This window comes from Quercus robur, chromosome 9 (genome assembly GCF_932294415.1).
Source record: "Quercus robur chromosome 9, dhQueRobu3.1, whole genome shotgun sequence".
Lineage (NCBI taxonomy): Eukaryota > Viridiplantae > Streptophyta > Magnoliopsida > Fagales > Fagaceae > Quercus > Quercus robur.
In genome coordinates, this window is record NC_065542.1 from 8,941,019 (window position 1) to 8,960,640 (window position 19,622).

The 19,622-nt window shown below is 32.9% G+C and overlaps 1 protein-coding gene across 2 annotated transcripts; it reads left to right on the forward strand.

Moving 5' to 3' along the window:
- The first annotated feature begins 5,044 nt into the window (after nt 1-5,044).
- Nucleotides 5,045-9,525, forward strand: LOC126699057 (uncharacterized). 2 transcript variants are annotated; one of them, XM_050396612.1, is made up of 3 exons: nt 5,045-5,204; nt 6,362-7,295; nt 8,802-9,525. In XM_050396612.1, the coding sequence occupies exons 2-3, from the start codon at nt 6,376-6,378 to the stop codon at nt 9,265-9,267; spliced, it is 1,386 nt and encodes a 461-aa protein (XP_050252569.1). In that variant the 5' UTR covers nt 5,045-5,204; nt 6,362-6,375; the 3' UTR covers nt 9,268-9,525. The 2 variants fall into 2 exon arrangements, with proteins under 2 accessions (XP_050252569.1, XP_050252570.1); XM_050396613.1 differs by lacking the exon at nt 5,045-5,204 and adding an exon at nt 5,794-6,248.
- The last annotated feature ends 10,097 nt before the right edge of the window (nt 9,526-19,622 follow it).

Genomic DNA, 19,622 nt, shown 5'->3' on the forward strand with positions numbered 1-19,622 from the left:
TTTCTAAGTCTCTAATTTTTTCTCCCTGTTGATCAGTGGCGGCTCCAGGATTTTTTTCCAAGAGGGTCAGTAGTGGTGGAGTTAGGAATTTGTCATGGGGTGATTAAAAAATAAAATGATTAATTTTTTATTTATATATATACAACTTCCATATTATATACAATAATCCAAAATAAATACAATTTAGTATACAATATAGCTATATCGTGTAATAGTCTAAAAAATTTATTAATAGTTTAAAAATTAGTAAGATAACAACCATTAAATGCATGATAACTTATTATATTTATATGTAATATTAATTAAATAAAAATATATGATAAAGAAGAATATATATATTTTTTGGGATACAGAATAGAAGTTTTACTCTAATTTAATGTAAGTGTATATGTGTGTGGATAAAGAAGAATAATAACAAACTTATGAGTAGGACTAGGAGTATGTGAAACTAAGAAAAAAAAAAACTGATATAAATTTTTACTTTTGAAGTGTATGACTTTTTAACCATATATATGGTCACTCTTTTGGAATTGGAGCAAACAAAGATAAAAGTTAAGAAAACTACTTGATCAAACAAAGATAAAAGCTAAGAAAACAAAGAACGGAGAAAGAGAGATAGAGAAAATAAGGAAATAATCACAGATATAAATATAGATATGATGATTAGAACTACAGTGTAATTTTGTGCTGATGAGGAAGAAAAGTGCAGGGAAAAACAGCTTCATTTTGCTATCAATGGAAAAGTAAGCCAAAGTCCCAAATACGAGGTTTATTTATTTATTTATTTAATGAATAAGCAAAAATTTGAAACATTTTTTTATTATAAAATTAAATATTTTAAGAGTAGTGTTGTTGACACAACACTTACACAAAAATTTCACAACAAATATAGGTGATAAGTTGTTAAAGGTAAGTAAAAAAAAAAGGGTGATATATTAGCAAAAAAAGAAAGATAAAAAAGTGATGTCAGTTGTGAATCAAAGTAAAAATTAATTACAACTTGTCACTTAACCTCACTTATAAAATTAATTATTGTGAAAATATTGTGAAAGTCGTATTAAAATGATTATATTCAAGTTTATTTTAGCTGAATTTAATCAAAATTTAAGGTGAGGGTGAGTTCAAATATTTATTTTAGGGGAGTCAAAACAATTTTTATTTATTTATTTTTAAAATTTTATATATATATAAAAAAATAAAAATAAAAAATTGCACGTAATGCCGCCCGTGCTGTTGATAGCAAAATGTATCTGTTTAACCCTATCATAACCGTACTTCATTTTTATGTTTTTCTTGTGGTCTGTTAGACTGGTTTATGTGCATACTTTGGATCTATGGGACTGTTGTATTGCCATTGCAGGAGCAAGAGCAATAGCAATACACCCCCCAAGTCCTAACTTTTGAGTTGGAATAGGTTCTCACTTCTCAGCACCACCCACAACTAAAGACTCAAACTTCATTAGCAAGTTTATGATTATTCAAACATCAATTTTCTTGGTTGTATACAAGTGGTAAAATCTAGTGCTCTAGAATTAAAGCTTTACTTCTTACAACAATGCCAAAAGGGCAACTTGAGTTGGATATCAAAATACTATTCTCATTACAACAAGTACTTGGTGTATAATCAATATACTGGCAATTCCATCTCTTTCAACTCAAAGTTCTGCCTGCTTACTACAAATCATGGTTTCAAAATATATCCAATTGAAACTCATGTTAAGTTCTAATTGAAAATGTATCCAATTGACTGCAATTCTAGTGATTTGATTTTTTGACAAGAGGATAATCATGAAAATTTCAATTACATTATCGTTTAGTTACAACTTGCAAGTGGGGATTAAAATTGAAATTGACACTCTCAACCTCTTCCATGCCACTAGACTATAAAACTGTTGGTATTATATATATTTTTTTGAGTAAGTATATAATAATAACCTTTTTCATGCCACTAGACTATAAAACTATTGGTAATATATATATATATATATATATATTTTCTGAGTTATTATAGTTAATAAAGGGTTTTAAACTTTTAGTTTTTAGCTTCAAAAATTTCATTTTTTTCAAAGGTCAGGTTGTTGGGGCAAATGCTGAGTCTTTATTAAAAGGTTATGGCTGTGTCCGGCTTCTCAGCTATAAATCTAGACATGGACCCTACATGGTTGAGACTTAAGGGACTCATTTTGTTGCCCTAAAACAAATTTCTTTAATTTAAGAAAGGCTAGGACTGAAAAGGATGGGGTGTGATACTGTGACTGATGGAATGGTAGTTGAAAATGATTGGAGATTTTTTATCTTGTGTTTTTGATTTGTTGATAATATGTGGCCCCAATGGTGAATTGCTAAACAAGGCCTTTCAAAGCCTATTTATCACGTCCAAACAACTAAAAATAGTAAAAGAATATTTAGATGAGTGTTTCCACAATCATCTAAATATATATTGTAATATTATATAATAAAAATTAGGTTTTAAAAATCATAATGGTGACAAGTGGTTTAACAAATATGTTACACTTACACATCGAATAATACGTGTTTGCCGTATAACTCATTAATTATAAAGACAAATTACTTTAGATGAAAAAAATTGTTAAGATAATTTGTTTGATAAACTCTATTACCTAAAGTTAAGATAAATTTAATATTTTTAAAAATCATTTTGATCACCTATTATAATTCTATGTTTAATATAATAAAAGTTACATCAAAGTGGCTCATCAATTCATCATGTGTACAACACGTACAATCAATGTGTTATTGCCACGTGGCTTATTGATTACTTTAGTAGTAGCAGCAGCAGTAGTAGTTGTTGTTATTTTATTTTTTTTATTTTTTATTTTTGCAAGATAGAAATTCTATTCTAACTTAATTTAAGTGTATATATGTGTGAAACTTTTGCCTAGAGATTTAAACCCCAATTCTTACTCCCTACACCCCACAAAGACTTACCATCGCACCAAGGGTGCTCGATGATTATTGATTACTTTAGTTGAAAGTTGGAAACTATTAAAATTTGAAGTGATTCACTAATCATTAAGATAATTTTGATAAGGTTTAACTTATCTCCGATACTTTTTTAACTGAAAATTTCATTTTATTTTAAATATACAATGGCAAGTGGTAGTGGGTTTTAATGTCCGTTTGGCAGAAATTATTTTTGCCAACTTATTTTACTATTTAACTTATTTTTGCTACTATTTATAAGTCTCACCGCATTTTTTAGTACTATTCATGAGTTTCACTGTATTATTTCAGTTAACTTTTACCTTTATTTACAGTACTTTCAACCAAAAGTTTTCAGTTTCAGCAAAATAAGCGGATTCCAAATAAATCTTTAATCTCTACATTTTATTTAGTTAGTAAATAATACGGTAATTTCACATTATAATAAAAAGAAATTTCAATTAAAAAGGTAATAGAAGTAAGCCAAACTCATTTTGATAATAATAGTAAAATATTTCATTTAATTTATATTTAATCCTTGCTTTATTGGCCACACTACAAATGTGAGTTGTAACCTAACTATCCTTTTAAATAAAAAATAAATCCATCTATAAGCAAGGTATCTCACAATTTCTTTAACATAAAAAAAAATCTATGGTCAACTAGATGAAAGACACGTAACATTTAAAAATTCAATGGTCGTTTTTTTTTTGGTGTGACTTTTTTTTTTTTTTGTTGAGAGTCTTTTTTTTTGGTGTGATTTACATGAACTTGTTAAGTAAATTGGAATTTTAAATGACATGACTTAGTAAAACAATGAATATTTCTAAAACGTTTCAAAGTAAAACATTTGTTTCTTTAGAAAAATAACTTGTTTTACTTATGCGAATACATTTTTTTAAATAAAGTTTCAACTTAAGAAGTTTGTTTCTGATTATTACTTTTTATCATCAAACCAAGATGCCAATTGGTTTTTGGTGTAGATCGATATTGAACCCTAAATCTCTTACTCAACGACAAAAATTTTTATTAGTTGAGTTAATTAGAACCCACTTATGTGATTACGGACCTGTTTGATTAGGGTGTTTAATCAATAGTTTTCAGTATTTAAATATAAAAAATTGTGAGCCAAAAAAAATAATAATAATGCATTTGTTAAGGATTTTTTTTACTAGAGTGTTTGAGCAATGTTGCTCAGTTTAGGGTGTTTAAATATTGCATTTAAAAAACTCCTTTTACCAATTTTTAGTTTTCAAACAACATTATTTAATGACACTTTTGTAAATATTTTGAAAACTATGGAACCCACTAGATTAGATAACACTTCATTTTTTAATTTCAATGAGGGGGCCACTTGTATTGTGCTTGTCAGTTTAAAAAAAAAAAAAAAAAAATACACACATATACTAAACACATAATTATTTTTTTCACACACTGAAATATGTTATTTGAAACATAGTATCAAATACATTTTTTGCTTTATGAATACCGTAAACATGTGTTTTACAACACTTTTTAAATCATAATTTTCACATTATTTTTAACAACAATACTAGAAAACAATTTGGAAAATATTTTATGTTGTTTGGTTTTACACGGAAAATCATTAATATTTTTTCATATGCAACAGTGGAAGTTTTTCTAAATGGCACAAAAAAAGAGAGAGACAATTTTTGTTACATATTTATATAATATAACAAACATGTTAATTCTTTTGGTAGGAAAAAAAAAAAAATATATATATATATATATATTAATGCTTTTCCCTTGTGAGTCTAATAAGTGAAAATATTCCTTATTTTTCAGCATTGCAACCAAACATAAATATAGAAAAATTAGTCAATTTTCTAGAAAAAGTTTTCGGTAATAACAAATAACCAACCATGAAAAAATCAAAATTCGTTTCTATTTTATTTCTATTTTTGATAAGTTGAGGGTTTTTTTCCTTCCTTTTTTGAGAAAGATTAATGGTTTATCACTGAGTTATGACTTTAACCTCAGATAAATTCTCTTCCTCTAAATTTAAAAAAAAAAAAAATCAGAAAAATTATTTTATAAATGAGTTTTCTTTTTTTGTTTAAAAAAAGAAGAAGAAGAAAGTATAGTTTTTTGTCAACAGATTCAACAGTGGTGTAAGTGCCAAGAAACACAAACAAAAAACAGTAAAGGACTAAGACTTCAGACCTGAGACCAAATTTTTTTTTTTAAGTACATATATGAGTTTAGCGGGAAATCAAGAAAAACCCATCTCTTTTGATAAGGTAATATTATCTCTCTTTCTTGATCTCATCAAAATTTTTGGTTCATGTTCATGTTCATGTTCTGTTCCTTTTTCTTTTCTTCATTTTTAAATGCTTTCTTTAACTCTTTATGCTTTACCTTTTTTGTATTATACTTAGGATACCGAATCTACTTCTGTTCATTTCTGTATATTTGGTTTGTTATGAAGAGGTTGTGTCAATATCTGTCTTGTCTTTTGAGCCTATAAATTTGCATCAGCTTCTTGTTTCACCTTCTGGGTTGGCAGTGAAACCAATTTGATTGCTACCTTTTCTTTATTTTGAGAAATGGGTGTTCTTTCATTTTGTTTATACTGAAGTTTCTGTGGTTATTTTCAAAGTGAATTCTATGGATTTCTTGATGTGGGTCTTGGACTTTAGGGCCTGTTTGCACTTTCTGAAACCTGGGTTTTGGTTAATACAATAATACTTCATAATGGGTTTGTTTTTTTTTTATTATTATAGTTGTCTATCTACTGGGTCAAATTTATAATTGCCAATATGATTTGGGAGTTTATGTTATATACTTATATATCTCGTTGTCAACTATGCTTGTATGAGGCTTTGCTTCATGTTTCTAATTGACCTACTTCATGAACATGGCTTGCTTTTAAATCCGAATAGAACAATTTCACTCATTGAGAAGTTGTTTATGTTGGTAAATGTAGGTTAATCAAGGGTGTGATATTTGTTGTGTGTTTATACATCAAGGTTAAGTGTTATTGTCAGCATGATTTGCATATTTTTTTCATGTACAGTTCACTTCTTTAATGTTTGGTAACTAAACAAAAGCAGCTCCTAAAGGTTTCCCAGAATTTTCAGTTTGTGTTGAAATTTATCTCTAGCATCCTATTTCTTATGAGTTGAACCATATTTTAGTTGTGCTGAATTTGTCTGGGTCATATATTCTGTGATCTGAATTCTGTTTATTTTGTGGAGTACTAGACTATTGGGATCCGTGACCCAAGTAAACGAAGTAATTGTGAATTGTGATAAGGCTTTGCTGAGTCAAGCTTAGTCTAACAGGTTTATTTAGCTTTGAGCTTTCAAATGTCTTGATTATATGGACTACAACAAATGCTTTACTGGATATAGTTGCCTATATGAGATTCTAACTTTGCTTCTGTTTAATCCATCAGAGATTGGTAACATAATGGCCACATCAGAAGCAAGAGCAACAAGGCAGCAAACAGCTAACTATCGCTTTGCCCAAGAAGATTCCAGGCGAGCTCCAAATTTTTCTTGCTCCTCGTCATCTTCCTCAAAATCGGAATCCGATGTTTCACCTGATGGTGCTGCAAATGGACCTGATCATCCCTCCCCAATGCGCACACCTTATAAATCATATTCTGATCCACCAACCAACATGAGGTGGTGGTTGAACCTGCAGCCAAACTTTGGACACCCCAAAGATTTTACTCATGAACAGCTAAATGCCTTGGAGGCTGAGCTTGAAGTTTTAAGTTCTGGATTTGTTAATAAAACTACAAAAATTAATGAGGATCATCAAACAAAGGAAGAAGTTAATAATCAAACTGTTAAAGAAAATAATTCTTTTATGGAGAAACCTTGGGATTTTTCTGCCAGTTGTTTGAAAAATGAAAATAATACTGGAATGGGTGAAGTCAAGGATGTACTCAGTAATGATTCACAGAAAACTCTTAAGAAGAAAGACTTGGGGGAATTCTGGTACTTAGATGACAAATTCATGGGCTTGGATTCTTTCAACTGCTTGGTCCATGAACAAGCTAAGAAGCTTTCTTCTGAACTGGGATCCGATTGGGTGGGAGCTGAGAAGACTGAAACCTGTTGGCGCACTGCTGGTCAAGATGAGTTGGCTTCGCTGGTTGCTCAGAGGTCACTTGAACATATTGAGAATTGTGATCTTCCAAGGCCACAGGTCAAGCATTTTAGGAAGGGACCGTCTGCTCATACAGAGCATTTCCACCATGATGAGAGTTTGGCTTCATCTTTAGATCAGACAGTTAACAAGGGATTCTCCAATCTGGAGAACCGTGCATGGGAAAGTTCCGCTACAGATTACTCACAGCAGAATTCGGACCAGCATTTCAGGTAATGCTGTAGATTGTTACTTTACAGTCCTTTTTGTGGTTTCAGAATCAACAGCACCATCATCGGTGCTTCATTTAGATAGTGTATTGATGCTTAAGTGATCCATTGTGTCTTACTTACTATACTTTTGACCATATGAAGTAATATATGATGGGGTGCTTCCCAAATGGAAACCTCACATTTTCACATCAATTATTAGTAGTTCAGACTACAGCGTACTCATCTAGATGATTCAAATTTTTTTAATAGAATTTAGGTATTGATAACCTTAATCTCATGACCGTAATCAATGTGTAGTGATGTAATCAAGTCATTTTTCAAATAGGATTATCATTTAATTTAATTTAAATAAGTTTTTTTTAATCATCAATCAGAAGGATGAAAATTTATTGCAAGGTCTTTGATTGTTACAAGGGTCCACCATTTTGCCGATGTTGTAGTGAGGATGTCCCCCCTCACAGAAAGATTAGAATCCACAAGCAAACACTATATAATAATTTCCAAATGAAATATGAAGGATGTAATTTATTTATTTTAAGCTGAAGTTGAGGGGAAAAAAAGAGGGGGGGGGGGGGGGGGGGTAAGTTTACTATCACATGCAAAGCCACAATAGACTTGTTGTGATTTGATGTACAACCTTCTGTCATTTACATGCATATGCTTTCTTTATCTGTCAAAAAAGAAAAGAAAAGATCCCATTAGACTGTTATCTACATCTTTTAATGATAAATTGCTGACAACTAATACTGCAGAAATTCAAGTCCAAAGAATGTGTTTCCTATATTATGATTATGAAGGGCTGAATCTAGTAGTCCCACAGAAAAAAGAAAAAGAAAAAAAAGGTGGGGGGGTTGTTGACAGTCACATTTACTGTGTTCTAATTCCCCCACCCCCAGCAAAAAAAAAGGGTTTTCACATACAAACTGTAGTTGTCCTTAATATAGTCAGAAATCTTCATTAGTTTGTTAAGTTATTAAGTTGCAAGAACATGAGTTTATTTACTGTTAATATTATATTATTGTGACCATGAGTTAATAAAACCAGTTAGATGATCTGAAGAAAGAGATAACTGATTGCTACAACAAAATTTGTTTTATCCATCTCTCTGTTATATCTACTGTGTGACAAATTCTTCATATTTTAAAGGGGTCATTAATTACACCTAAGTGACCCAAGTATATGTATTATACTAAATTTCAATCACAGTATATGTCCTGTGCCGTAAATCATGCTGGATTATTTGCCAAGTTTATGAATATATCCTTTTTTCTTTCCAAATTATAATGAACTCTCAGAAATTATATTGTTCCGACTGGTTTCCCACTTTCCCTATTTCATAGGGATGTCTCAAAATCCCATAATTATGCCTGTGGTAAGGTTTTAAATGTTAATGCCATTACTTTCCCTAGTGTCATTGCCTTCTGTGTACCTTTTGTTACTTTACTTGTGCTGTAATCATATTGAGTTCAATTTATTGATGAACAATGGTACATATGTTTGCTCCAGCCTCAGTATTGGTAATAGTACTACCAAGGTTGAGCCCGACGATGATCCTAGCAAGACAGAGTTGTTGGAGGCACTGTGTCATTCTCAAACACGAGCAAGGGAAGCTGAGAAAGCAGCTGAGCAAGCCTATGCTGATAAGGAGCATGTTGTTACACTCTTTTTCATACAGGCGTCACAGGTCTTTGCTTATAAACAGTGGTTCCAATTGCTGCAGCTGGAGAACCTGTGCCTCCAGCGTAAGAACAAAAACCAACCTATCTCTGGTCTTTTTCCGTCTGGCTTACCTTGGTTTCCGCACAGGGTCAGACAGACAAAGAAGGATCAGCACAAGGCTGGAAAGAGAAGGCATGGTAAACGAAGGAGTGAGATTAGAAAACGTGCTGTTGCTTTTGCAGTGGGGTTGGGTCTTGCCAGTGCTGGTTTGCTCCTTGGTTGGACCATGGGATGGTTGTTTCCATCTCTTTAAATTGATCCTTTATCATGGCTGTCAATAGCACTCATGCCATTTGCTATCATGCTACGAACAGAATTTGCTCTTCATGTTCATAATTGGGCTACATGGGGATGCATGTTTCAGATTGGTGATTTTTTTTTCAAACTTCTGTAAGTATTAATGCAGTTTGGATTTATTTACTGTGTATATTAAGTACATAATTTTTACAAATTATGTGACTAGATATAAATATGTATATAATTGAGTAAAAAAAATTTAGATTGGATTGTCTGTCTGTTATCTATTATTTACTATGCATATCCCAAATGGTTTGTAAATTGTAAGCTATGTCCTAATTTAAACATCTTAGTTTGAATGCATTTTCTTTGTCATCATCATGTTCATAATGTTCACTTTCCTTGATGTTCTGTATAATATCTCTTGGCTGAATTTTGGAGTCAGTTAAAAGCTTGTGCAAGCTTTAGAGTCCAATTCAAGCTTTAGCAAGAGCTTGAATGCAATTCTCTTACATCATTGACTATATTTTTCTTTCCAATTTTACAGATAATTCTTTGAGAGTTATGAACTATAATACTGCAAACAGGGTTTATGGCCTCCCTCAATGATTCATGAGGTTTAACTCAAGCTCTTGTAAAAACCATCTATCTGGAGCAGCTTGTTTGATTAGAAAACAAGCCAAAAGTAGCTTATTTGGCAGCAAATCCCAGTTGCTTTTATTCATTTTGTTTTTTATAGTTCAATAGTTGGAAGAGAGGAGATTTGAATCTTGGATACCTCCTTTGGAAATGCTAGGAGGTAGAGTTACTAGTTGAGTTACAAGCTCTTGGTATTCATTTGTTACTATCTCTTTGGTTATTCAAATGGTGGGATTGTTTCCCTTCAAAAATCTTATGCGCGGAGCACAAGCAATGATAGCCTTTCGGACCTTTTACTGAAAGTCGTAATAAAATTCAATGGCATGTGTATATATAATACACGCCACACTAGTTGTAGGCCTATATAATAGACTTGTATGTGTATAATGTATGGATGTATTTTGTATAGTCACAGTTTCATACTTAATTGAGGAAAAAAAAAATTGAGGAGAAACTGTCCTCATTACATACTCATTGGCAGAGCTAGGAGTTTGTGTTTTAGGGCTGAATAAAAATATGATTAATAATTTTTTTTTTCACTATGTTCCTATTGTGTATATTAGACTATTAGTATAAAGAGTACCATAAAATAATTTAAAATGTAAATTAAGTACTTTATAACCCAATACGTGTATTAAAAAAATATGTTTATAAAAATTGATAAATTGTGTAAATGTTGACAAATTTTTATATTTAACTTGTTTTTAATTTTCTATTTTAGGCACTTGAAAAGTACAAAATTAAACTATAATGCAAATACTGAATATCTTAATTTAAATTTCAAATTATTAAGCTTAGCTACTGTGGGGGTAACCAAGTGAATGCAATCACACATTCTCTATTCACCCACCACCATACATTTCCTAATACCAAAGAGCCATGCATGATGACACATGTTTTGTACATTAAGCCTAAATTAGCCACATGGCCAGCCATGCAAAGGCCTCATTCCCATCTCCATTGTTTGATCTCTTTCTGAACGAAAGATGAAAAAAAAAAAGAGGAAGTTTTTTTTTGTTTGAGAAAGAGATAAGTGAATTTTATTAAGCTAAATCCGATTGGAATACATCCTCCAAATCACTAGGTAGGGATTCAACCCATACATCTGTGTCTGCAGATAAAACTGCTCTTCTAACTAAAGCGTGAACTAATCTATTCCCCTCCCTTCTAACATGTTGAAACTTGCAAAATCTCAGAGAAGCGCTAACTCTCCTACATTCATCAGTCACATGGCGAAACAGTGTATTACAGCTCTTCAAAAGCATTCAAAGCCGAAATCACCCTTGAACAGTCTCCCTCAAGCTCAACACTGAAAAGACTCAACTCCAAAGCAAACCCAACCGCCCTCCTTGCTGCTAAGGCTTCAGCCAACTCCACTGTCTGAACCAAAGGAATCTTCTGGCCCGAGTGATCGCGAAAAACCACTCCAATCCATGCACAACCCGAAGCATCAAAGAAAGCTGCATCAAAATTCCCCTTGTAGTGCTGTTCAGGCGGAGGACACCAACGCACCCTGGCAGGTCGAGGTGCACGTTGAGATGTGCTGGGAATTTGCGTCAAAATACTCCCCAATCAGCTCCTTAGCTCGACTCTCCAATCAGTTCCTTCTCTGCCATAAGGCCCAGGCAATGGTAGAGAACAAAGCGATCCGATAAGTAGAAAACCTGTTCAACACTTCTGAAATCAAATCCATGAAAGACCGATACTGTCTCTGATACAGAGAATCAGCTCTAGGAGGAAGCTCTCTTAACTCTCTTCTCAAACCCACGGTTCCAACCGCAAGGAAGGTTAATTCCTTCAATTTTTCTCAATTGTTGCTTTAGCTAGACAATTAGGCATTTAATTATACATTTATTGTGGCCGGTTTCTTATCTATTCATATACTTTCCTAATGCAAAATTGAAAATTACATTTTCCTTTTAAGTCATCACTTGTAACAGAAAGTTAGTTAGCTGATAAGTTGTTAGTGATAAGTGCAATAGCCTATTAGTTAGTTAGAAAAGTTAGTTAGCCTTTGGCAAATTTGCCTAAGAGGTATTATTCTAAGAGTGTGTCTTTTGAAGAGTTAGTTTATTCTTTCTTTTCTCTAAGTAACTTGGCTTTCTAAAACATATTTTCTTTTCACCATTTTTCCTCCATCACTGTTTGTCTTTCATTTCAAGAAAGTAGTTTGCTTTACATTGTTGTATGAAATTACTTTTGTGATTGATGTTTTGGATGGTTGGTATCCCCTTTTTTGCCTTATGCATGTGTGTAAATCTTTGTGCACTTGGTACGACATTTATGTGTTTGTAAAGCTGACGGTTTATAAATTAAAAAAAAAAAAATCGATATATACTAATATGTGTGTGTTCGCAGGAAGAAGAGCTCGTGGAGACTTCCCTATTGCAAGAGCAGCAGTAGAAACAGTCGGAATAAAAGGTAATGCTGATGGGTTCGGAAAAAAAATGTGTGTGTGTGTGTTCTTCACTAAGTTAATTGTACATTTTTTACACACAAAATGATGTAGTCACCCTCTTCCTTAGGCCAGCCAACCAACCCCCTCTACTCTTAGGAGGACTCTCGACCAGCCACCCTTTACTCTTAAGCCAAAACAACCAGCCACCATTTCTAACCTTTTAGGGCAGGCACAGTATTGTTAAAAGCGCTGAGCGCACTTAAGTACAAAGGCCTCCTGGAGCCTAAGCGCAAAGCATCAAGCGCAAGCGTGTGCCTGATCGATGTGAAGTGCACATTTAAAAAAAAAAATTTATTAATGATCAATACAACAATCAAGTGATCAGTTAATCATATAAATTACGATAAAACATTATTTAGGAAGATCGGTAACAAAGTAAATAACAAAATTGTATAATATATTTTTAAAAATTTTAAAAATATATATACATATATATTAAATATAGGTGGGTAGGGTTGGATTAGATAGATTTATAAATTTTATAACCCGAATCCAATTTGACCCACTATAAAAACAAATTTCATAACCCAACCCACCAACCTCTAAAAACCGACCCAACCCAGCAGGTTGGGTTAGGTCAGGTCGGTTTTAGCGGGTTGGTGGGTTGGTTGCACACCCCTAGCTCCAAGTGCTACACCTAATTATTATAACCTTAAATGCAGGCTACCTAGACAAGCAAGCCTAACTAGATGAGGTAGGGCTTACTTTGCCAACTCTAAGGGAATGCGAATGTGTCTGGAGTATAAGGATTAAAATGATAACAGAGCCATGCAGTTAACTGACAAAGGGTGGGACAGAAAAAGATTAGTATTTGGTTCAAAATCTAACCAGTCAAAGAAAGTTGGCACAAGGAAACAATGACAGTGGCAAGAAACTTGGGCAATATGAAACTACTAGAATAAAGGGCAGATACGGCAATTTAAACTTCCAGATCTGATATCAAAGCTTCTCAAAACTTAACACACACAAATCACACTCCAATAACTGCATGGACTATTTGTTAATCATCATTAGTTTTAACTTGGATAACAATACTCACAAACCATTCAGCAAAAAGTATCTCATGAGACACTAAAACCAACTTTCCATATATAATTCACTATGAAAAAACGGAGACGGTGAGTCAACACCAAAATCACCAACTAAATGATCTCTTGACAATAAGCTTTCCAAAAGGAAGCAATGCTCCACAAAGCTTTTGCACAATATGGCCAATGAGATCTAGCTAACACAGCACCTCCTCCTCAATAAGAAAGGGTGGAGGGTAAGGTTTTGGGTTCCAGAACTCACTAAGTGCTTATAAACTAACGAATTAAAGAAAGAAAAAAAATTTTGTGCACAATATAACATGATCTATAAGTGGAGAACCAAGCTATTATGAAGAAGACTTCCTGACATAGAAGAGAAGCCTCTTTACACTATTTTTTTTATATGGATAATTATAGGATTTCTGGCAACAAAGCATCTACCACTTTTATGTTGTGAACTTCATAGAACTATGAGCTACATAAGACAATTTTCTGGTTAACATAAAGCAAAGCCTAGTAAGAAAGTTTTCAAAAATAAATCATGTCTTTATGAGTTATAAAACTATTATTGATTGGCAAAAAAGGATATTGTTAAGTAAGCACAAACCTGAATCAAGTCCAATTCAACTTTCCGTAAATTGTTCTCAACCCCCTTTGTATACTCCCTTAATTTTGTACCTTCAGATAGTATGTTTGCAACTACCTACATTATTAAAGAGACGGGGGGATCATTAATATATAAACCTCTAAAAATACACATGAAACCTTTTTTTTTTTTTTTTTTTTTTTTGGTAAGCAACAAAAACCAATTTACATGATAAAACACGATGAAAATGTACAAGGAGAAAGCAAAAGAAATAAAATAAACAAAGTATTGCAGTAAAGGAGCGTTGATAAAAAAAAAAATATATATATATATATATATATATCTAAAGGAATGAATTTTCAAAGGAAATGATATGGAATTACTTTAATTACAACGTCATTTTTTGCATTCTTCCAGTTCTTGCTCTAGTCCATCCAATGATATATCATCACTGTCAAACATGAAAACCAAATGCATTTTCAAGATGCCATATTCAAACTGGAGGCTGATGAACCGAGTAATGCCATCATATAACAGGAATGAGCATAATGTATTCGTAAATGAATCAAGAGGCAGACACATAAGGATGAATCAAACATTCAAACCTTATGGGCTTGAAAGCAACTGTGGTGGAATGGGCTTAATGTTTAATTGGAGAGGCAAGTGCTCTCTTTAATAAAACCCAAAAAAACTTGGGCTTGGGAATCTGGGCTAGTTTGGGCTTGAAAGCAACTCTGGTGGAATGGGCTAATGTTTAATTGGATAACATTGTCTCTGCATCTAGTTAGCCTGAATTTAAAGTTGTAATAAACAATTAAACATTAAGCCCAGAGAGGGAAAGAACTGGGCTTCTCCATTTAAAGTTTTTTCTATATCCCTAGTTTATACTGAGTGAATATAAAAAGATCCACCAACATTTTCATACCCATTGTACATTTTTTTGATATATAAAATTATATCTAGTGATATAAACTAGGGGATACAGATAAAACTTCAGTTTGTAAAGACTTGTAACAAAATTTGTAGTATCCTTATTGTCAATCAAGATTTCACACTCACACGAAAATCAACTCCACTAAACCAAAGACATGACTAACATAAAGTCATAAACCATCAATAATCACACCACCACCCCCTTGCTTTTCAATCCTCAAATTGGTAAGTTGAGAACCACCTACCATTTTCATACCCAAACATTTATACTTGAAAATCCTAAGATCCTCCAACATGGTTTCACTCATTCAACTTAAAATCTCTTAGCAAAAACTCCAACTTACCAACTTCATGGATCGAAATTTAGACCACAGTTATGCAAACAAAAAGTTAAAGAAATCAACTGATGACGTTGAAAGTTGTCACCAATGGGTCACACCGTACTCGCGACTCGAATCGAACCTGCACGACAAGAACAATCGACGGACGTCCTTCAAAGAGCACCGGTGTGGTGCCGGCCAAAGGTTCTCCGACGGTCAAGTTAGAATTGTTCTTTTTTACTTAGAGCGTTAGAGAGGGTCAATTAAAGCGTACCTCGATTACTGTGGGTATTAGACCTTTTATAGTGATAGAGGGTTGACTTTTCCTTTTTGGTTTTCACATTTTTTCAATGTGGGACTCTAGTCCCAATTCTTCTAAGCGTGGTGAGCAAGGATTCCCGTTTCCGGATCATGGGCCCTTATTGGGCCTGTCAGCGATGGGCCTTCAAAGCGCGTGGGATAGCCCTTGCACAGGCCCAACAGTCCCAACCCGTCAGGCCCGTTCAGGTGGGCCCTTCAAGAACGGCCGTCAGGCCCGTTCAGGTGGGCCCGTCAATCAGGGCCGTCATGCCCGTTCAGGTGGGCCCGTCAAGCAGGGCCGTCAAGCCCGTCCAGGTAAGCCCGTCATGTATTCCGCATTTCTAACCGTCTTCATCAACTAATTTCACACAGCCAATTCACCTCCTCATTATCTTCAAAACATGTTATACCAAAGACACAACCTTTAGAGCCACTCATACACCCATAAGCACACATTCGTCATAACCAGCAATTTAACAGATTTTCAGGGCCAAGCAGAAATGAGAAAACATAACTTCATAATAGTATATCAAATTTAAGCAAAACCCATTAACAAAAATCATTTAAAAAAAAAAAAAAAAAAAAAAAAAAACAAAAGAAAACTAAAAATTCCTTAGAAGTCATTCAGTTCTTGTATAAATGGAGTAAAATATATTTTGACTTTGGAAAAGGAAAACGGGAAAGACCGTTGGAGATGACAAAGTAAGGGAGTGATTGGATATAGGAAGGCTCACTATGAATAGTAATGTATGCTTGTGGCTGTGACTTCTCGATGATGATCACGACACTAATTCCAACTGCTAGATTGAGCATGGGTCCGAAATGAAGGACATGAGTTAGGGGATTGGAAGGGTCAAATATGCAATGTGTGGAACTTGATATTAAAGCCTCATCTAACTCAACTTCTAATGACAAAACAACAAAGCATACTATTATGCTATGATCTGTGAAACTGGTGCATAGAATGTTTCGTTAAATCTAATTATAAATCTCATTATAGTAGACAATTTATTTCTTTTAATTTAAATTACTAATTGGTTACTAATTCATATAACAATAATAGAATGTGTTTTTTTTTTTTATAGGAATAATCGAATATGTGTTTGTTCATCTATTTGGGGAATCCTTACAAGAATACCATGTCTATTACATTAAGAATTTTGGTATTACTCTCAGTACTTTTGAAAAAAGTCTATTGTTGCAATATTTATAAATTTTCAAATAGATGAAACCGTGCAAAGCATGGGTCTATAGCTAGTTCATGGGTAAAATTAAATAATAATAAATAAAATATTTTAATAACTATATAAAAATTTAATGGTTCAATATGTTGAAAAAATGAAATTTTCATTCCTTTTTTTTATATATAGTTTGTTCATTATATCTTAATTCGCACACTTTCTATTTTTTTTTTCAATATAATTCACGCAGACTTTGATTGACTTTCAACCCTATTCCTTATTTGAATAAGGTATCTCATTATTTCTTCAAAATGAATCAATATATTTTTTTAATAAAATACATAATTATGATTCAATAACTTCTATTTGATGTGTAGCCCCCAATTAAATCTCTTCTACAACGACAAAGAAAAACTTCCCAAGATATTTTTCAATTGTATGCAAAACTATAGAAAGATGTGGCCTATTATAGACATACATAATGCAGTTTGTATTTGAGCTGAGCATATCATATTGACATAATCATAAACTTCTTAGCACTAATGACCGATTGAAGGACATCATGTAGGGGAAAATGTCAAAGATTCAGGAACGTTTATGGACATCATGGAGGGGAAAAGGTCAAATTAAGATTCAGGAAGGTTTATGGACAACATAGGAATCCCAATTTGAAATCACCATCAAATTCACCATCAAATCACCATCAAGTTAGAGAAATTCACACAGCCAATTCACCTCCTCATTATTATCTTCAAAACATGTTATACCAAAGACACAACCTTTAGAGCCACTCATACACCCATACGCACACATTCGTCATAACCAGCAATTTAACAGATTTTCAGGGCCAAGCAGAAATGAGAAAACATAACTTCATAATAGTATATCAAATTTAAGCAAAACCCATTAACAAAAATCATTATTTAAAAAAAAAAAAACAAAGCAAAACAAAAGAAAATTAAAAATTCCTTAAAAGTCATTCAGTTCTTGTATAAATGGAGTAAAATATATTTTGACTTTGGAAAAGGAAAACGGGAAAGACCGTTGGAGATGACAAAGTAAGGGAGTGATTGGATATAGGAAGGCTCACTATGAACAGTAATATATGCCTGTGGTTGTGACTTCTCGATGAAGATCACGACACTAATTCCAGCTGCTAGATTGAGCATGGGTCCGAAATGAAGGACATGAGTTAGGGGATTGGAAGAGTCAAATATGCAACGTGTGGAACTTGATATTAAAGTCTCATCTAACTCAACTTCTAATGACAAAACAACAAAGCATACTATTATGCCATGATTTGTGAAACTGGTGCATAGAATGTTTAGTTAAATCTAATTATAAATCTCATGATAGTAGACAATTTATTTCTTTTAATTTAAATTACTAATTGGTTACTAATTCATATAACAATAATAGAATGTGTTTTTTTATAGGAATAATCGAATATGTGTTTGTTCATCTATTTGGGGAATCTTTACAAGAATACCATGTCTATTACATTAACAATTTTGGTATTTCTCTCAGTACTTTTGAAAGAAGTATATTGTTGCAATATTTATAAATTTTCAAATAGATGAAACCGTGCAAAGCACGGTCTATAACTAGTTCATGGGTAAAATTAAATAATAATAAATAAAATATTTTAATAACTATATAAAAATTTAATGGTTCAATATGTTGAAAAAATGAAATTTTCATTCTTTTTTTTTTTTTTTTTTTTTTTTTTTTTTTTTTTTTTTTCTCTATATAATTCACACAGACTTTTTTGACTTTCAACCCTATTCCTTATTTGAATAAGGTATCTCATTATTTCTTCAAAATGAATCAATATATTTTTTTAATAAAATACATAATTATGATTCAATAACTTCTATTTGATGTGTAGCCCCCAATTAAATCTCTTCTACAACGACAAAGAAAAACTTCCCAAGATATTTTTCAATTGTATGCAAAACTATAGAAAGATGTGGCCTATTATAGACATACATAATGCAGTTTGTATTTGAGCTGAGCATATCATATTGACACAATCATAAACTTCTTAGCACTAATGACCGATTGAAGGACATCATGTAGGGGAAAATGTCAAAGATTCAGGAACGTTTATGGACATCATGGAGGGGAAAAGGTCAAATTAAGATTCAGGAAGGTTTATGGACAACATAGGAATCCCAATTTGAAATAACCATCACCAGTTTGATTTGGAACCATGATGTTTATGGAAGACATGAAAAATTTGAGTCCGGCCTGATCCCAAAGATTGATACCATTTGTTGTCCTGAAAGAAGAAGTTGAAGCAATCCAGCTTTCCAACTGAGCAATAATTGAAGACTGGAAGTTTGAGGAGTAAAAGTTGATCTATGAATGTTTTAGGCTGATTGATTCAACATCCACCAGAAGTCTCAACCCCTCTCCCTCATCTTACTCCGTTCCAAACATATCCTATTTCATAATCCATAAACAATTTAACATCTTTGGGTCGAACAAGTGTGTGTTTGGGCATTCCAGAGCAGTTAAGTCCTCCATGTTCTTTTATAGTTTTACCAACCCGTCAATACGAACAAAGCCAATAAGAAAACCACAATCATCAACAGAATGGCAGCTTCATGAAACCCAAAAATTTATCAATGCTGCCACTTCTATGGCCAGTCTGAGTAGTGTGTTTTCATCTTATAAAATGCATAACTTCTATGCAAAATTTAATTAAAAACAAAACCTTTATCCAAAATTTGAGGGGCTGGGCTTGAATTGGTTGATTGTGTGGGGCTCGGATTATGGGAACTCAAAAATCATTAAACTAGGAAAAATTATGGGTTTGGGCCAGGGGTGAGCATATACCCGCCCGACCCGATATGTTTTGGACGGGTATATTCGGGTCGGTTTTCGGGTCACTGGTAATCCGAATATTTTTGTTTTCTCTCAA

Bases quoted from the DNA above. Each gene is read 5' to 3' on its own strand.
- LOC126699057 (XM_050396612.1), top strand. From the start codon at position 6,376: ATGGCCACATCAGAAGCAAGAGCAACAAGGCAGCAAACAGCTAACTAT. The intron at 7,296-8,801 runs GTAATGCTGTAG...TGTTTGCTCCAG, and splicing joins AATTCGGACCAGCATTTCAG to CCTCAGTATTGGTAATAGTA.